Here is a 15,080-nt window from a genome sequence, read left to right as displayed (position 1 = left end):
CAGTGCAAGGAGAACATGTACGCCGTGCAGACACTGAAGGACTTCCAGTACGTGGACCGTGACGGCAAGGACCAGGGCGTGAACGTGCGTGAGAAGGCCAAGCAGCTGGTGGCCTTGCTGCGGGACGAGGACCGGCTGCGGGAGGAGCGCGCTCATGCGCTCAAGACCAAGGAGAAGCTGGCGCAGACCGCCACGGGTGAGGGCTGCAGGGCTCCCAACCTAGGTCTCTCCCGGCAGGCCCTGCCCCTCTTCTTGAAGCCCCAGCAGCCCAGCCTCTGAGCCCTCCCGCTTCCCCTCCTTCCTGGCCAGGTGGCCCGGAGTTCCGGATGCAGGCTCTCCCCTTCCACGACTGTCCTTGCCTGTCCCGTCCCCCTCGTTGTGGGACCCGAGAGCTCAAAACTGTTCTGTTCACCCTCAGGTGTTAACCGAGAGCTACCTAAGGGCCCAGTGTGCCTCTGCCCCCAGGCTGGGCCCTGTAGCTACAGATGGGTTTGCCCGCAGTCCTGCCCAAGGGTACTCAGTGCCTGAGACAAAGAGAACAGGACTTGGAGGGGGCTGCCCAGGGTGGGAGGTTGGGGACGGCTCTCTGAAGGGGGACCGTTCACACCAGAACCAGGGCGGACCAGCTGGGAGGGGCAGGTGGGCGCTTCCCCCTAGCTTAGCTGGTTCTCTGCCTGTTAGTTCCCTGCGCTCTGCCCGTCCCTCCTTCCAGATGGTCACCCCCTTCCCATTCTCTGTTTCGCCTTCCTTCATTCCACGTCACTCCTGGTGTCTGCTGCGCCCAGCATGAGGTGGGGGGCTCTGGATGCAGTGCTGTTCTTCCTCTGACGCCCAGCTGGTCCTGCCATAAAGATCTCCAGCAGCCCTAGAAATGCAGGCCCTGGACACGCGGGAGCTTTGTGGGACCCCCGGACTCTGTGCAGGCCCCAGGCGTGCCCCTTGTGGGTAGCAGGGGCATGGGCTCTGAGGCTCCCGGACTTCCTCCGTCCCTCCTGGCGGGATTCCGGGGACACTGGACAAACCCGGCTCACGGTCCGACCCCCACCCCCAGTGGAAGCTCGCCATCTGGGCTGCGGGGGCCCCCTTCTCTGTCTTCACCTGGGTCTCAGCTGATTCTCCCCTCGGCAGCCTCCTCAGCAGCGGTGGGCTCTGGGCCCCCACCCGAGGCAGAGCAGGCGTGGCCGCAAAGCAGCGGGGAGGAGGAGCTGCAGCTGCAGCTGGCCTTGGCCATGAGCAAGGAGGAGGCTGACCAGGTAGTGGGGCACAGCGGGGGTTTGACTTTGGTTCTGCCATCCTGTCTCCATCCTTCACTGCTCAGCTCCCGAGGGCCAGTGCTCTCTGTGTCGCCCCCGCGCCCCCTCTCTGATCTGTCCGGCTTCTCCCCCTGCCCCCCGCCCACCGTCTGTTCTCGTCCTGGGAGTTCTTGTCTCTTCTGTGTGGGTGCTCTACTCTGTGACCGTGTCTGTGGCTCTGTCCATCTCTGGCTCTCCCTCCAATGCTCTCCTCCGTTCCTCTTCTCCCTCCTCTCCCCTCCCCTGTCTGGCCTCCCGCCTGGCCCCTCACACGCTCTCTCCCCAGCCCCCGCCCTGCGGCCCCGAGGACGACGTCCAGCTCCAGCTGGCCATTAGTTTGAGCCGAGAGGAGCACGACAAGGTCAGAGCAGCCTCCCTACCCTCTGCAGGGCTCCCCTCAGACCCTCCCCAGGTCCCTGCTTCCTTGCCCCTCCTCGCCCCCCCCACCAGCCCCATCCCCGGTTTACACACACTCTGCCTCAACATTTCCAGCAGCGGACCTGTGTCACATGGCTTCTCAGATGGGTGCAGTCCCAGCATGGGAGGCAGATGCCTTGTAGCTGTTCCGGGTGGCGAGGGAGCCCTTCCCTCACCCTCCAGCACAGCCCAGGGCTTGGTCCTCTCCACCCAGTGCAGCCGACACTGCAGAGTCAGGCATCCGGCATGAGGGCCCGTCCTCCCCGGGGCCCCATGTTTCCCAAGCCGTCGGAGCCGCACCGGGCCAGGCCCGTCTCCCGCACACTACCCCTGTGTCCCTATCCCGTAGACTGCACGTTCTTCCCCGTCCCCCCTTCCCACACATTGTCCACATCCCATTTTAATTTTGTTACTTTTGTTTGGGTGGGACCGTGTGGTTGTTGTTGGGGGGTGGCCAGCCTGGTGGCTTCCATTCTAATCCTCCCTTGCTGCCTGCTTCCGTGACCCCAACAGGAAGAGCGGATCCGCCGTGGGGATGATCTGAGGCTGCAGATGGCCATAGAGGAGAGCAGGAGGGAGACCGGCGGCCAGGAGGAGGTGAGCATGGGCAGGCCACCCTGCCTACGTGCGCTCTGGGGCCGTGGGCGTGGCGCCGTCTTCTCATGGACGAACGTGCAGACTAGAGGGCGCTCCATCAGTGCCCAGAGCACTCCATGTGTGAGGCGCAACTGCTGTCTGCCCCTGCTGTCGGAGACGCTGCTGGTGCTGCTCGGTCCTTGTTGCTGAGCGGCCTGGTTGGGCGGAAAGGGCATGGCATCGAGCTCGTGCTCACGAGGTACCTTCTCTGTGTCCGCGCGCACTCTGGATTCCAAGGCTCGGTGCACGAGCGAGACCAGTCTGGTCCCCAAGCTGCTGGGCCTCTGGTCCCCCCAGGGGAGACAGACGATGTCGGCTGATGTTTCCGTCTGCGCAGTTTCAACCCTTCTCTTGTCTCTGAGGGTGGATGGGTGTCTTCTGCACATCAGGGCCAAGGTCAGTCACCGGCTAGGGTTTCCAAGCTGGCGTGTTCTGTGGCCTCACACCGGGTGCTGTGGGAGACCTGAGCGTCTTTGTGGCACAGTCGGCCTCACGGTGGGGTGGGCCACGGGGCTAGCTCCAATGGGAGGAACACAGACACCCTCCCGGCCTCGGCCAAGGGTCTCCCTGGTGCTCAGGAGGGTCGGTCCCAGCACTCTGCTCCTTGCGTGCTGTGGGGACGGGTGGCGCAGCCGCACCGTGTTCAGAGACACTAGCCACTCTGGTTGGTTGGGCTCACCACCAGGACACGGGGACATGTATGCTGCTCCCGTGAAGCACGGAAAGCCCGGTGTGTGCGGAGACGTGGGACGCATACTGGGCCTCAGCCGGCGGCCCGAGACAGGGTGGGCGACCCCGGACACACCTCCTAGAGTGCATGGGAGCTGCACGGGCCAGGCTGGTAGGGGTGGTTTTGGGTTTGGCCTCTGTCCTCAATCCCAGTGGGAACTGGGGAGTGGATGGAGGGATGGGGGCAGGACCAGGTGAGACTCTCAGCGTTTGGGGCTGGGCTGGTGGGGGAGGCGGACAGAGCGGGGTGGAGTGGGAATGGGGGGCGGGGAGGCCACCTCCTTCTGTCTCACGGCCCCTGGCTATCTCTCTCTGGTGGTGGGTCTTCGCCCCAAGGTGCCCGGCTCCCTCTCTCATTCTGGGGCCATTTCTCTTCCAGGTTCTCTTCCCAGTGTTCTGGCCTGGCATGCTCGCGCCTCATGTGCAGTCTCCCCTTTGTGTCTTGCAGTCATCCCTCATGGATCTTGCCGATGTCTTCACGGCCCCCGCTCCACCACCAGCCTCAGACCCCTGGGGGGGCCCAGCGCCCATGAGCGCCCCCACCTCGGACCCTTGGGGTGGGGGCCCTGTCCCTCCAGCTGCTGATCCTTGGGGGGGTCCGGCCCCTACAGCAGCCTCTGGGGATCCTTGGAGGCCTGCTGCTCCTACGGGGCCCCCAGTTGACCCTTGGGGTGGGACCCAGGCCCCTGCAGCTGGAGAGGGGCCCACGCCTGACCCGTGGGGGAGCTCTGACGGTGAGTGCTGGCTGCCTGCCTGCTGCAGCCTCGACATCCAGTGTACAGTCTGGGGCACACCCTGGGGACAGGGGCAGATAAGGTCAAGGGGGTGATAGGCTGCTGCAGGGCTCAGATAAGACAGCCCAGAGGAGGGTGGGTGAGGGAGCCTTGAGGGATGACGGGCAGGGCACCAGGGGGTGTCGGGCTGCAGAGAGGCTGCTCGGGAGGACTCAGGATGGTGTGGCTGGTGAGGCTGGGTCCAGGCAGGCTGGGTGGGGGTTTTGGGGTGGGGGTTGGGCTCGCCTAGGTGAGGCACACACCCAAGGCCCCTTCACCAGCTGGGTTGCTTCTTGGGGGCTTTCCAGAGGCCTTATAGCTGAGGAGGGTTTTGCCAGGAAGGGACACGTGGGCAAAGGCCCAGCAGTATACATGTACCCGTGCTAGATGGTAGGGATCAGGGGGTAATGGCTGGCTGGGGCTGGGCTGGGAGCCCCCCTGATGTCCAACTGTGTCCCAGGATGGGGACAAGGCAGGACTTCTGGGAGGGGTGGGCTGAGAAGGAAGGCTGGGGGTGGCGGGCACAGATCCATAGGTGATGAGTGCTCCAACCACCAGCCTCTCACAGGCCTCCTTCCTCACCCAGGTGGGGCTCCAGTTGGAGGACCCCCTGCCTCAGATCCCTGGGCTCCAGCCCCGGCCTTCTCAGACCCCTGGGGAGGGTCACCTGCCAAGCCCAGCACCAATGGCACCACAGGTACTGGGTGGGCTCTGGGGTTCAACTGAGGGGGTCAGAGTGTGTGTGTGTGTGTGTGTGGGTGGGTGGGTGCAGGGGAGGGTGAGGTGTCTGGTCTCCTGGGTGCTGGGGGTACAGGGGGAGCGGGAGGCTGGTTCCCTCAGTGAGCTGAGCTGACATACTGGGCCCCTACAGCAGTGGGGTTTGACACGGAGCCTGATGAGTTCTCTGATTTTGACCGACTGCGCACGGCCCTGCCGGCCTCTGGAAGCAGCACGGGTGAGCCCCCTCCCTTGCCCCGCTGAGCCCTGCTGCACCCCCCACCCACACTCCTGCCCGCGCAGTGCCCCACCCCAGGTCACGCCCCCGCTGCACCCATGGGCACCCCTCCCTGTCCCCATCCCCATCAGGCCTCACTGACCAGGCCACATCCTGCCCTGCCCACCCTGTATGGTCTCCCTCCCCCAATGCAGGGGGCCCTCCAGGTCAGGTGGGTGTCCTTCTGAGTGCACGGTTAAGTGGGGTGGACTGCAGCCCTCACGGGATCCAGAGCCCAGGCTGTGTTTTCAGAGCTGGATGGTTTATGCTGGGAAAGAAGCTTTAACTTTGTTTCCAGTGGTTTTATACTTGAGGAAAGTTGCAAGAATAGTGCAAAGAGTCCCATTTCTGGAGCCTCCCCAAGCACTAACCTGATTTCTCTGTCCCCTGGAACATTTCTCTGGGTGTCTCTGAGGGCCTGGCCAGTTGCACCCTGTGTCACCAGCGGTGCGGTGATCACAGGGGGCCTCTGGTGAGTGTCGCCTTCCTTGGCTGCCCTTTGGGGCCTCAGGGCTCAGCACATCTTTCCGGCCAGGCCCTCCCATCCACGGGGTACCTGGCCTGTGGACGCCCTGGCTTTTGTGTATCCTCCTTCTGGCAGAGTTCAGGCTGGCTTTGTCCTTGCTAGAAGACCCCTCCCTGCGAGATGTCAGGAGGACACAGGAGCCTCTCACCAGGAGGGGCCCGCTGTCTCCTCCCACAGGAGTGTGGTCCCTTTGTTTCTTTTCCATGTTGGTCTTTGAGTGACGTGGGCCCGCAGGAGGACATGGGACTGATGGGGCACCAGCGGTCTCCTCCTGGCCCCCAGGCCCACCTTGGTCACTGTGCGGTCTGCAGTTGGCGTTCCTCTGGGCTTTTTCTTCTCTCTCTGCACCAGTTCGTGCGTCTCCCAACATCAGATGGGGTTCCGAAACCTCTCTTTAAGAAAATCAGATCTCGTGCTAACAAATGTCATCCAGGCTGCTGGGCTTCTTGGTGCCTGCTGCTGTCTGTTCACCATGAACTTGCTTGGGACCATGGGACTGGTGGGGTTCTTGTGGGGCCATGTGAGTACCTCTTGGGTACACTTATCCCTTGGTGGTTCTCCCTGGCACTCTGCCCTGGGGGTCATCCACTGCTGTTCTTTGGGCTAGTGTCCCTGAGCTCTGTCTCTCAGCACCAAGGCCTCCTTGTTTGAGGCCCTCACTCCCGTCTTCCCCTGACTCCCTCTCTGGCTCCTTCTAGGGGAGCTGGAGCTGCTCGCCGGAGAGGTGCCCGCCCGCAGTCCTGGGGCGTTTGACATGAGTGGCGTCGGGGGCTCTCTGGCTGAGGCTGTGGGCAGCCCCCCACCTGCAGCTGCTGCAACGCCGCCACCACCCACACGGAAGACTCCGGAGTCCTTCCTGGGCCCTAATGCAGCCCTGGTCGATCTGGACTCGCTGGTGAGCCGGCCAGGCCCTGCGCCCCCAGGAGCCAAGGCCTCCAACCCCTTCCTGCCAAGCGGTAAGTGGGGGCCTCCCAGGCCAGTCCCGCTCGCACTCCTCCTCCCCGGGCCAAGCCCTGACTCTGCTCTGCATGTCTCCTCTTCTTTCTCTCCTCTAGGAGCCCCGACCTCCGGCCCCTCCATCACAAACCCCTTCCAGCCCACACCCCCTGCGACGCTCACCCTGAACCAGCTCCGGCTCAGCCCTGTGCCCCCGGTCCCTGGAGCACCACCAACATACATCTCTCCCCTTGGTGGGGGCCCTGGCCTGCCCCCCATGATGCCCCCAGGCCCCCCGGCCCCCAACACTAACCCCTTCCTCCTATAATCCAGGAGGAGGGGGGAATTTGGCCTGGCCTGGCTTCCCCCATTTCTGCTCCCTGGGAGACCAGTGTTGTGAGTGCATGTGAAGCGGGGGACCCCCGCCCTAACCCCAGCACCCTCCCCCTCCTGGGGCCCACTCACACTACACCCTCTTCCATGTCCCCCCGCCCCACCTCCCCGGAGAGAAACTGGACATGGGAGATGGGGAGGGGTGCTGGCCAGAGGAGGACCCCTTTCCTGTGGCATTAGAGAGGGGAGGGACAGCCGGGGGTCCCCCCACCATCCCTCTCCCTCCCAACTGGCCCCTCAATCAGTGTTTGAGCCTTCTCATCCCCATGCACACCCCCTGGTGAATCCTTGGTGATAATTTTGGCGACTTCGGGAATAAATGGCAGTTCTCATGGGTGTGGCTCCCCCAAGTTCCCATCCGTGATTCACAGGACCCACAGCTGTGGGACCCCAGGCTCCAGTCTTTTCAGAGGTCTACGTTTCCCTGGCCTTTCTCTCCTGGGGGTGGGCCGTGTGGGGCTCCACGGAGCACCCCGGCTCTGGCGGCATCACTGCCCACTCAGGGCTGGGGAGCTGATGGCATTGTTGGGTGGGGGCTGGCAGGCGGCACATGGGGGTTGGGGGTTGTCCCAGGCTTCGTGAGCTGAGGGTGAGCCTGCGGTAAGGCTTCCTCCTGAGGCGAGGACTGCGTGTGTTTGACACACGATGGCACTGCCATGCTATGTCCCAGTGGATACGACCCCCCGCCCCCAGCTCCCTACATGTTCCTCGTCCAGCCAGTGGTCCTGAGAAACTGGTGGCCACTTCTGCTGGAGCCCAGGGCCACCTATTGGCCAGGGCTGTGGTCTTCCTCTGCTGATCCACACCCAATGTTTCCCTGTCCCAGGGTGGTGAGGACTGAGCGTGTCTCCCCAAGGAGGTGGCCCACTTGAGAGTGTGGCTTGTGAGCCCCGGCACAGTCTTGGGGAGGGGGGGCTGAGACAGAATGCAGAGCAGGAGCTCGGGCGAAGGGCAGTGGGACTGTGTCCCTGCTGTCCAGTGAGGGGGGGGACAGCGGTCAGTGTGGGCTCCTTCCTGCAGATGGGGGAGACTAGGATTTTGGGGGTGGACGGAGGGGAGAGCGGCAGTCCCCCCACCCAGAGAAGATAAGTGCCTGGGGGCACTGGGGACTTGCAGGAAGTGTTTCCCTGGCTGACCTGGGAGGGTGCGGGGCTGTGGCTGGGGTCAGGGGCGGCACAGGGTGGCCAGGTCAGCACTGCACCCCCGTGGTACTCTTCTTCCGGGAGCCCTGTGGGCCCTTCTTCCACTTCCTTTGGAAAGACACCGAAGCAGCCCTTAACTCAGACCTGGGTTTGCTCTCCGGGAAGGCTGTGACAGTCTGCCTTTCTTTCCTTGTCACACGTGTCAGCATTCGCTCTGGGGTCAGTTCCTTTCCCTTCCTTCGGCATGAGTCCCCTGGGCTCCAAACACCTTTTGTTCCCACGCTCCTTCATCTGTCCAGAAGCTGCGGGCCACCATGTCTCAGTAGCGCCTGTGTTTGCAGTGACCCCTCGCGATCCATGCTGAAGGAGTGCAGCCATCCAGATGTCCCTGCCCCGGGCTCTCGCTGGGCTCCGTGGAGCTGCTCCCACTGCCCCGTCATGGGTGTGTCTGCAGGGCCCCAGGGCTACAGGGGCAGGATGGCTGGGGTCTTGTCAGGGGAGCGCCTGGGCCTGCAACTGGCCCGTGGTACTGGAGACGGAGGCCCCCCCGCGCTGTGCTTGCAGGGGGGGATCCCAGCCCACAAGCCTGCACCCCGATGGCGCTTGCCACTTATAGGCACCTCGGTGCGCTTGCGCACGCACGGCCCACTGCTTCGGCCTAGCTTGTCTCGCACGCCTTCTGTGTGCCCTCCGCTCACCTATCTTAGCCAGCCTCTGCCTCACCTTCCCTTGAGAACTCGGTCTGCCCTCTGTGCAGAATGTCCTCTGGTGTGGCCCCCATGCGGCCCAGCCCTGCACCTCGGATCCCTCGCTCCTTTTGCGCTTTCTGTGTGCACACAGCCGGCGCTGGGCTATGAACCCTCTGGCAGTCCGCGCCTGACGCCCAGGTTGAGGTGGGCCAGCCAGGGTCTGGCTGCCTGCTGATTTTTGTAAATAAAGTTTTACTGGAACACAGCCCCATGTTTCCATATTCTCTAGGGCAGCTTCCACCCACAAAGGCAGCCTGAAGTAGGGGTGGCAGACACCACGGGGCTCTCTAGCCCAATGTAGTCACCACGGGACTAAGAAGGGGTGGCTCCCGCTGGCTCCCTGCGGCCCCTTGTCCCGGCGACGGCAGACCTGTTGCTCCCACCCCTGGGACAGCCCCCCTCCGTGCCCCCCTGCACAAGGGGGTATCTCTTGCTTTAAGGGGGCACACCTATGGTGCCAGGCTGTACCCTCATTCAGTGGAAGCCACCCCCGACTGCCCTGCCACCTTCTTCCTGTGTTCCACATGGTGTGCACACAAATGTGCATTTCAGCCCTTGGGGGAACTTCATACGTACTCACCTGTATTTACTGTCTCTGTAGGTTTTGCTCACATAACACCTAGAAAGTTCATTAATCTGTTAGGCGACATCCACGTTTTTATTCAGTTTCTAACCTCCGTTAACACTAAGTTAATATTGCAAAAAATAGATACATTTGGAAATTGATTTGAAAAACCAGAACCCATTCATTGGAACAGAAACATAGAAAGTCCCAACGAGAACGACTGTGCGATACTTCATGCTTTAAAGGCACTTCTCCCTTATCTGTTTAGTGCTCACGATTCGCCAACTCTACCATGTTTCTCGTCTGCTCTCTGTACCATCCACAGTAACAAGCAGGAAGGGTCTCAGCTCTTGCTGTGAGCACACAGGAATTCTCTAGAAACTGTGTTCTGTATCCAAGCCCACTGGAGAGCAACTGGCAACAGCTGGATTCCTCACAGGACAGATTCTCAGGAAGCCTTGACCATCCGTGGTGGGACTCCCGGGAGCAAAAAACGGACGCAGCGGCCCCACAGCAGGGATTCCAGTGAAGGTGAAAATGTGGGCTCCATCGCTCACGTGATAAAAAGAAACGGTGCCAAGATTCATGTCCAGGAAAATCCCTAGTCGGTGTAAGCGGGGGCTCACTGAGAGCATGGTCACAGGTCTGGTGCTGGCTTGGAAGAGATCTTTTCTCAAGCCCACTGTCCAGAAGCCAAGCTCTGCGGACAGTAGAATGGGCCCTTGCCGGTCAGCGGAGTCTCTGCAAACACCCACATCCCAGGCCTTGCTCATCCCCACGTCCACCTCCCAGTAGTGGCGGCCAGAGGGGAACCCAGGGGATCCCAGGACGCAGAGAGCATAGTCGAACCTCTGGGCCCCAGCGCTCCGGGTCTGTTTGCAATACCCAGAGCAGACACTCCTCAGGTCCTCAGAAATGATGAGGTAGTGGTTGGCAGTGTCAACATCCAGGGTCACCTCCACTGGGGTGGGAAAACAAGCCAATCAGCAAACATGCACTTGACTACGAAGCCCCAAGGTCTCACCTGTCTTCTCTCCACCCCGTGCTTCCACCCTGATCAGAATTTACCTGGGGAGATGTCTCTGGCCCCTGATGAGGTCAGATGTAGAGAGAGAACGATCCTAATCAGAATGAGTCCCTCTGACTCCTACTAGGTGTTCTCTCCACATTAAATGCTCTGTTAAATTACAGGTGCCCCTTCCTTTGGCACAGATTACACATGAAGAGACCATGCCCATGTTTGTTCTCAAATGCAAACCAGTTCACATTCCATTGACAAATGGGCACCCGGCAAGTATGTGGCCACTATTATACTTGGCACAGAATGTTGAATCTGGAAGTTGCTCCCATCTTCGTTCTTGTCAATTTTCTTCCTCGCTTCCTGCTGTTAACAGGCAAATGCACCCCCGCCCTTGGCTTCCTGGGGTTGCAAACACACAAGGCTGGGGGTTCTGAGAGGAGCCGGGTGAACTCTGGGCAGCCCAGGCTGAGGAAGGGCCCCCAGGGACATGAGTGGCGGTGTGCTGGGGTCTGGCAGTGACTTAGTCGCAGGGCATGGCTCAGAGGGCAGGGAGATGGGAGCACAGGGACTTTGTGGGTTGCCTACACACCAGGAGGCTAGGAGGCTATCCTAAGGGGACCACGTGAATGGAGCCAACACAATATCAGAAATAAACCCTCTGGGGGCACCTGGGTGGCTCGGTCGTTAAGCGGCTCCCTTCAGTTCAGGTTATGATCCCAGGGTTCTGGGATCGAGTCCTGTATCTGGCTCCCTGCTTAGCGGGATGCCTGCTTCTCCCTTTCCCACTGCTTGTGTTCCCTCTCGCTCTTTCTGTCAAATAAATCTTAGACAACAACAACAAAAAACCAAGAAAGAAGCCCTCTGGACCAGAGCCCAAGTCTTTCACTTGGCGCCCTGACACCCAGCTCTGTGGAAGATGCTCCCTTTTTGACCATCCCAGGGACTTGACAAGACTTGTCACGTTTCAGGGACAGGGTTCACCATCACGAATTCGAGTTGCACGGGGCTAGAGTGCACTCAGAACACGAGGTGACGCCTGTCCTTCACAAGGACACTGGACTGCTCACACACTCTTCAGACCAAGGGACCACCACTCTTCAGGACCCATCATAGGAGAGCAGGGACAGAGCCAGAAGGAGCAGGGACTCAGCCGGCTCCAGGGAGGCTGGGAGGTCCTGCCTGGCCTTGAGCCAGTGAGCTGTGCAGCTGAGCTGGGAGAACGCACCCTAACTCAGGGATGTGAGAGAGTCAGGTGTGATTTCTCTTAGGTGCAGGTCAGGGTCAAGCTTCCCTTCTTATAGGTGGTTCTAATCTATACTTCTGGGTAAGTAAAGCAAAGATCAACGTTGCCGCCCATGCCCTTGTGTGATGGAGAGCTATAGGCAAGTTGTGTTTTCTGGGACTCTTGTGGGGGCGGGGGGGGGGGGCAGGCCATACCTTGGAACTTGTGCACGTTTGGGTTCATGTGCAGAACGGCTTTCAGCTGGGGCTCCAACTCCCTGATCCTGGAGACCAGCCTCCCAAGATGCGTGCCTGGCCTGAGGTCCTTCCTCTGAGAGAGTGCGGAGCAGGAGGGACACCGGAAACCCTCCTTGCCGGGCTCCCTCTGTAGGGAATCGAAGCAGTGGAGGCAGCAGGCGAAGCCACACTTCAGGTACACGGGCACCTCCAGGTAAGTCAGGCACACAGGACACCTGCTTGAGTCTTGCAAGTGTGCGGCCATGACCACTGTGTGGGGAAAGGTGGCAGGTGAGATCTTCCGGGAGGCAGAGGGACATCAGGCATTGGGCCCCTGACACATCGACGTGCGTGGTCATTTGCTGTCCCTACAACCAGTTTGCATCCAGGCAAACAGGACTCATGGCCTGGGGCTTCTGATGCTGATTGGAGCGAAGGACTGGACCCACTGTCTGGCTCCAGGCGAGGTTCTGAGAGGGTCTGTGCCGTACCACTGACCTTGTTTCCCCGGCTGTGCCTTTCCTCCTTGAGCCTCACTCCACCTCAGGATGCCTGTACCTCCCATTCCCCTTCCCCAAGTCTGACCACGCCCCTCCCCCTCCCCTCTGGCAGCCACCCGTTTGTCCTCTGTATTTGCAGGTGGTTGCGGACATTTGAGAAATGCGAAAGAAATTCTGTGGGGTTGCACTCACCTCAGTCCTGCTCTGGCCCCCTTTCTCCCTCTGATGGCGGTTCTGAAGTGAGCGCCCAGGAGTGGTTTTTATTAGGGAGGCTTCCCTGCCCACACCCTCCCTAATCCTATCATCCTATCAGAGTTCACACTGCCTTTAGTGGGACTTTTCTCACACATCAGAGAGGCCGCCACAAACAAAGAAGGTAATTGTATCATGAAAGTGTTACTTTTTCAAGATTTTATTTATGTATTTGACAGAGACACAGCGAGAGAGGAAACACAAGCAGGGGCCGTGGCAGAGGGAGAACCAGGCTTCCCACTGAGCAGGGAGCCCGATGCGGGGCTCGATCCCAGGACCCGGGGATCATGACCTGAGCCGAAGGCAGAGCTTAACGAAGGAGCCACCCAGGCGCCCCAATAAATAAAATCTTTAAAAAATATTTTGAAATTCAGCTCAGAAATATAAGTATAAAATACATATATCTTCCCAGTGAACGTTTAGGTTTGCTTTTTGTTAGCTATTTTCCTACTTATTTTGTCTTGGATCCTCCATGTGTAAAGAGCCTGGACAGGGGGTGCCTGGGTGGCTCAGTGGGTTGAGCCTCTGTCTTCGGCTCGGGTCATGATCCCAGGGTCCTGGGATCGAGTCCCACATTGGGCTCTCTGCTCAGCAGGGAGCCTGCTTCCCTCTCTCTCTCTCTACCTGCCTCTCTGTCTACTTGTGATCTCTCTCTGTCAAATAAATAAATAAAATCTTTAAAAAAAAAAAAAAAAAAGAGCCTGGACAGGATCTGCTTTGTGAGTGACAGCGCTGGCACGTCTAACAACGTCTGGTACATGAAGTGACTCTTAACACCTGATTTGAGTCCACTCCCAGCCGTCCCCCAGGTGGCCCCCTTGTGCTTCCCTGTTCTGATGCAGAATTCCTGCCTCCATCCTGCTCTCTCAAACCCCCTCCAGAGGTCCAGGACTCCTCAGATACCAGGACCGCTCTGTTTTTGCAAACCTTTATGTTGGCTGGGGCCTGGGGCCGTCCTGATGATCCAGTCTTCACAAGGCTATTTCAAATTACTACGGTTTAAACTCTAAGGTATATAATGTGCCACTCTTCCTTCTGCCTGGAGATACTTTAATTATGTTTGATCTGGCGAAACTCCAAGGAAGGCATGGCCCCCTGACTGTTCCTTCCTATCAGAGCCTTCCTGTGGTCCCATGACGATCATTCCTCCGCCTGGGGCTGTCAGCACACCCTCCCAGAATGGGGCTCTGCAGAGCTGTGCTGTTCTTTGCTGGCCGTGTTGAGACATCTGCTTGGGAAAGCTGGGCCCATGGCTTCATTGCCAACCTGAAATAGAGTGTCAGGCACATAGCTGCAGCTGAATGGAGTACAAGCCAAGTTAATGGCTTGCGCCTTGACCTAATCATTGACACTTGATTTATTCACTTAATCTTTCAATGATTAAGTTTAAATTTTAAAGTCAATCTGGTCTCTTTTTCATGTTTCTTCCCCGCCCCCTGCCCCGGATTTTTATTCTCCAAACAAAAATCCCTCATTACCTGGATGTCACCTAAAACAAAAATTACACCATAATGAGCAGATATCTGTCCGAAAAAGACATCCAAATGGCCAACAGGATTTTGAAGTTATGACCTGAATTCTACACATCAATTTTTTTTCTGGGCAAGAAACAAAACTGTTTAATATGCAGATGGCATGACCATCTATGTAGAAATTTCTGAGGCATATGAGGCACACGACACACAAAGAAGTGTTCAGCGTCACTTGACATCAGGGAAATACAAATCACAACCACAGTGAGATCCCACCTCATCCTAGTCAGAATGGCTAAAATTAACAAGTCAGGAAATGACAGATGCTGGTGAAGATGCAGAGAAAGTGGAACCCTCCTACACTGTTGGTGGGAATGCAAGCTGGTGCAGCCACTCTGGAAAACAGCATGGAGGTTCCTCAAAAAGTTGAAAATAGAGTTACCCTATGACCCAACAATTGCACTACTGGGTATTTACCCTAAAGATACAAATGTAGTGATCCGAAGGGGGCACATACACCCCAATGTTCATAGCAGCAATGTCCAGAATAGCCAAACTGGAAAGAGCTGAGATGTCCTTCAGGAGACGAATGGATAAAGAAGATGTGGTCCATATGTACAAAGGAATGTTCCTCAGCCATCAGGAAGGATGGATACCCACCATCTGCATTGACGTGGACGGGACTGGAGGGGATTTTGTTAAGTGAGGTAAGGCAGGCAGAGAAAGACAATGATCATACGGCGTCACTCATACGCAAAACATAAGCAATAGCATGGAGGGTCATAGGGAAAGAGAGGAAAATCATAGGGGGAAGAGGGGGAAATCAGAGAAGCTCTGGACTCAGGGAAACAAATGGGGTTTCAGAAGGGTAGGGGGAGGGGGTAACCAGGTGATGGGCATTGGGGAGGGCACGCACTGTGATGAGCACAGGGTGTTATACTGAACTAATGAATCGTGGAACATTGCTTCAAGGACTCATTTTGTACTACAGGTGGTTAACTGAACATAAAAAAAATGTAATTGATTTTTATATATTGACCTATATCCTGACTTCACCAAACTCACTAGTTCTAGCTGTTTTTTTTTTCCATATGCCTCAAAAATTTCTACATAGATGGTTATGCCATCTGCATATTAAACAGTTTTGTTTCTTGCCCAGAAAAAAAATTGATGTGTAGAATTCAGGTCATAACTTCAAAATCCTGACATAAATAAGGTCCACTGA

The 15,080-nt window shown here is 58.3% G+C and overlaps 2 protein-coding genes across 5 annotated transcripts in view; one reads left to right on the top strand and one right to left on the bottom strand.

Moving 5' to 3' along the window:
* EPN1 (epsin 1) overlaps positions 1-7,030 on the top strand; it is a 14,524-nt gene extending 7,494 nt beyond the window's left edge. For 2 of the 4 annotated variants that reach the window (XM_059152626.1, XM_059152629.1), the window contains exons 3-11: positions 1-196; positions 1,129-1,253; positions 1,579-1,653; positions 2,223-2,306; positions 3,523-3,808; positions 4,434-4,544; positions 4,719-4,802; positions 6,066-6,323; positions 6,423-7,030. The exon at positions 1-196 is cut by the window's left edge and continues 54 nt beyond it. In XM_059152626.1, the coding sequence (XP_059008609.1) occupies positions 1-196; positions 1,129-1,253; positions 1,579-1,653; positions 2,223-2,306; positions 3,523-3,808; positions 4,434-4,544; positions 4,719-4,802; positions 6,066-6,323; positions 6,423-6,631 (1,428 nt within the window). In that variant the 3' untranslated portion in view covers positions 6,632-7,030. The remainder of the gene's footprint in view (positions 197-1,128; positions 1,254-1,578; positions 1,654-2,222; positions 2,307-3,522; positions 3,809-4,433; positions 4,545-4,718; positions 4,803-6,065; positions 6,324-6,422) is intronic. The other 2 variants (XM_059152627.1, XM_059152628.1) reach the window with 2 other exon arrangements.
* Positions 7,031-8,302: 1,272 nt separating this feature from the next.
* LOC131817665 (ret finger protein-like 4A) lies at positions 8,303-11,911 on the bottom strand. The gene is made up of 4 exons (XM_059151203.1): positions 11,611-11,911; positions 9,590-10,113; positions 8,562-8,664; positions 8,303-8,367 (listed from the first exon to the last, which is right to left on the bottom strand). Exons 1-4 carry the CDS (start codon positions 11,894-11,896, stop codon positions 8,303-8,305), a joined length of 978 nt encoding a protein of 325 aa, XP_059007186.1. The 5' UTR covers positions 11,897-11,911.
* Between the last annotated feature and the right edge of the window lie 3,169 nt (positions 11,912-15,080).

This window comes from Mustela lutreola, chromosome 16 (genome assembly GCF_030435805.1).
Source record: "Mustela lutreola isolate mMusLut2 chromosome 16, mMusLut2.pri, whole genome shotgun sequence".
NCBI lineage: Eukaryota > Metazoa > Chordata > Mammalia > Carnivora > Mustelidae > Mustela > Mustela lutreola.
This window is presented reverse-complemented; position numbering and strand designations above follow the sequence as displayed.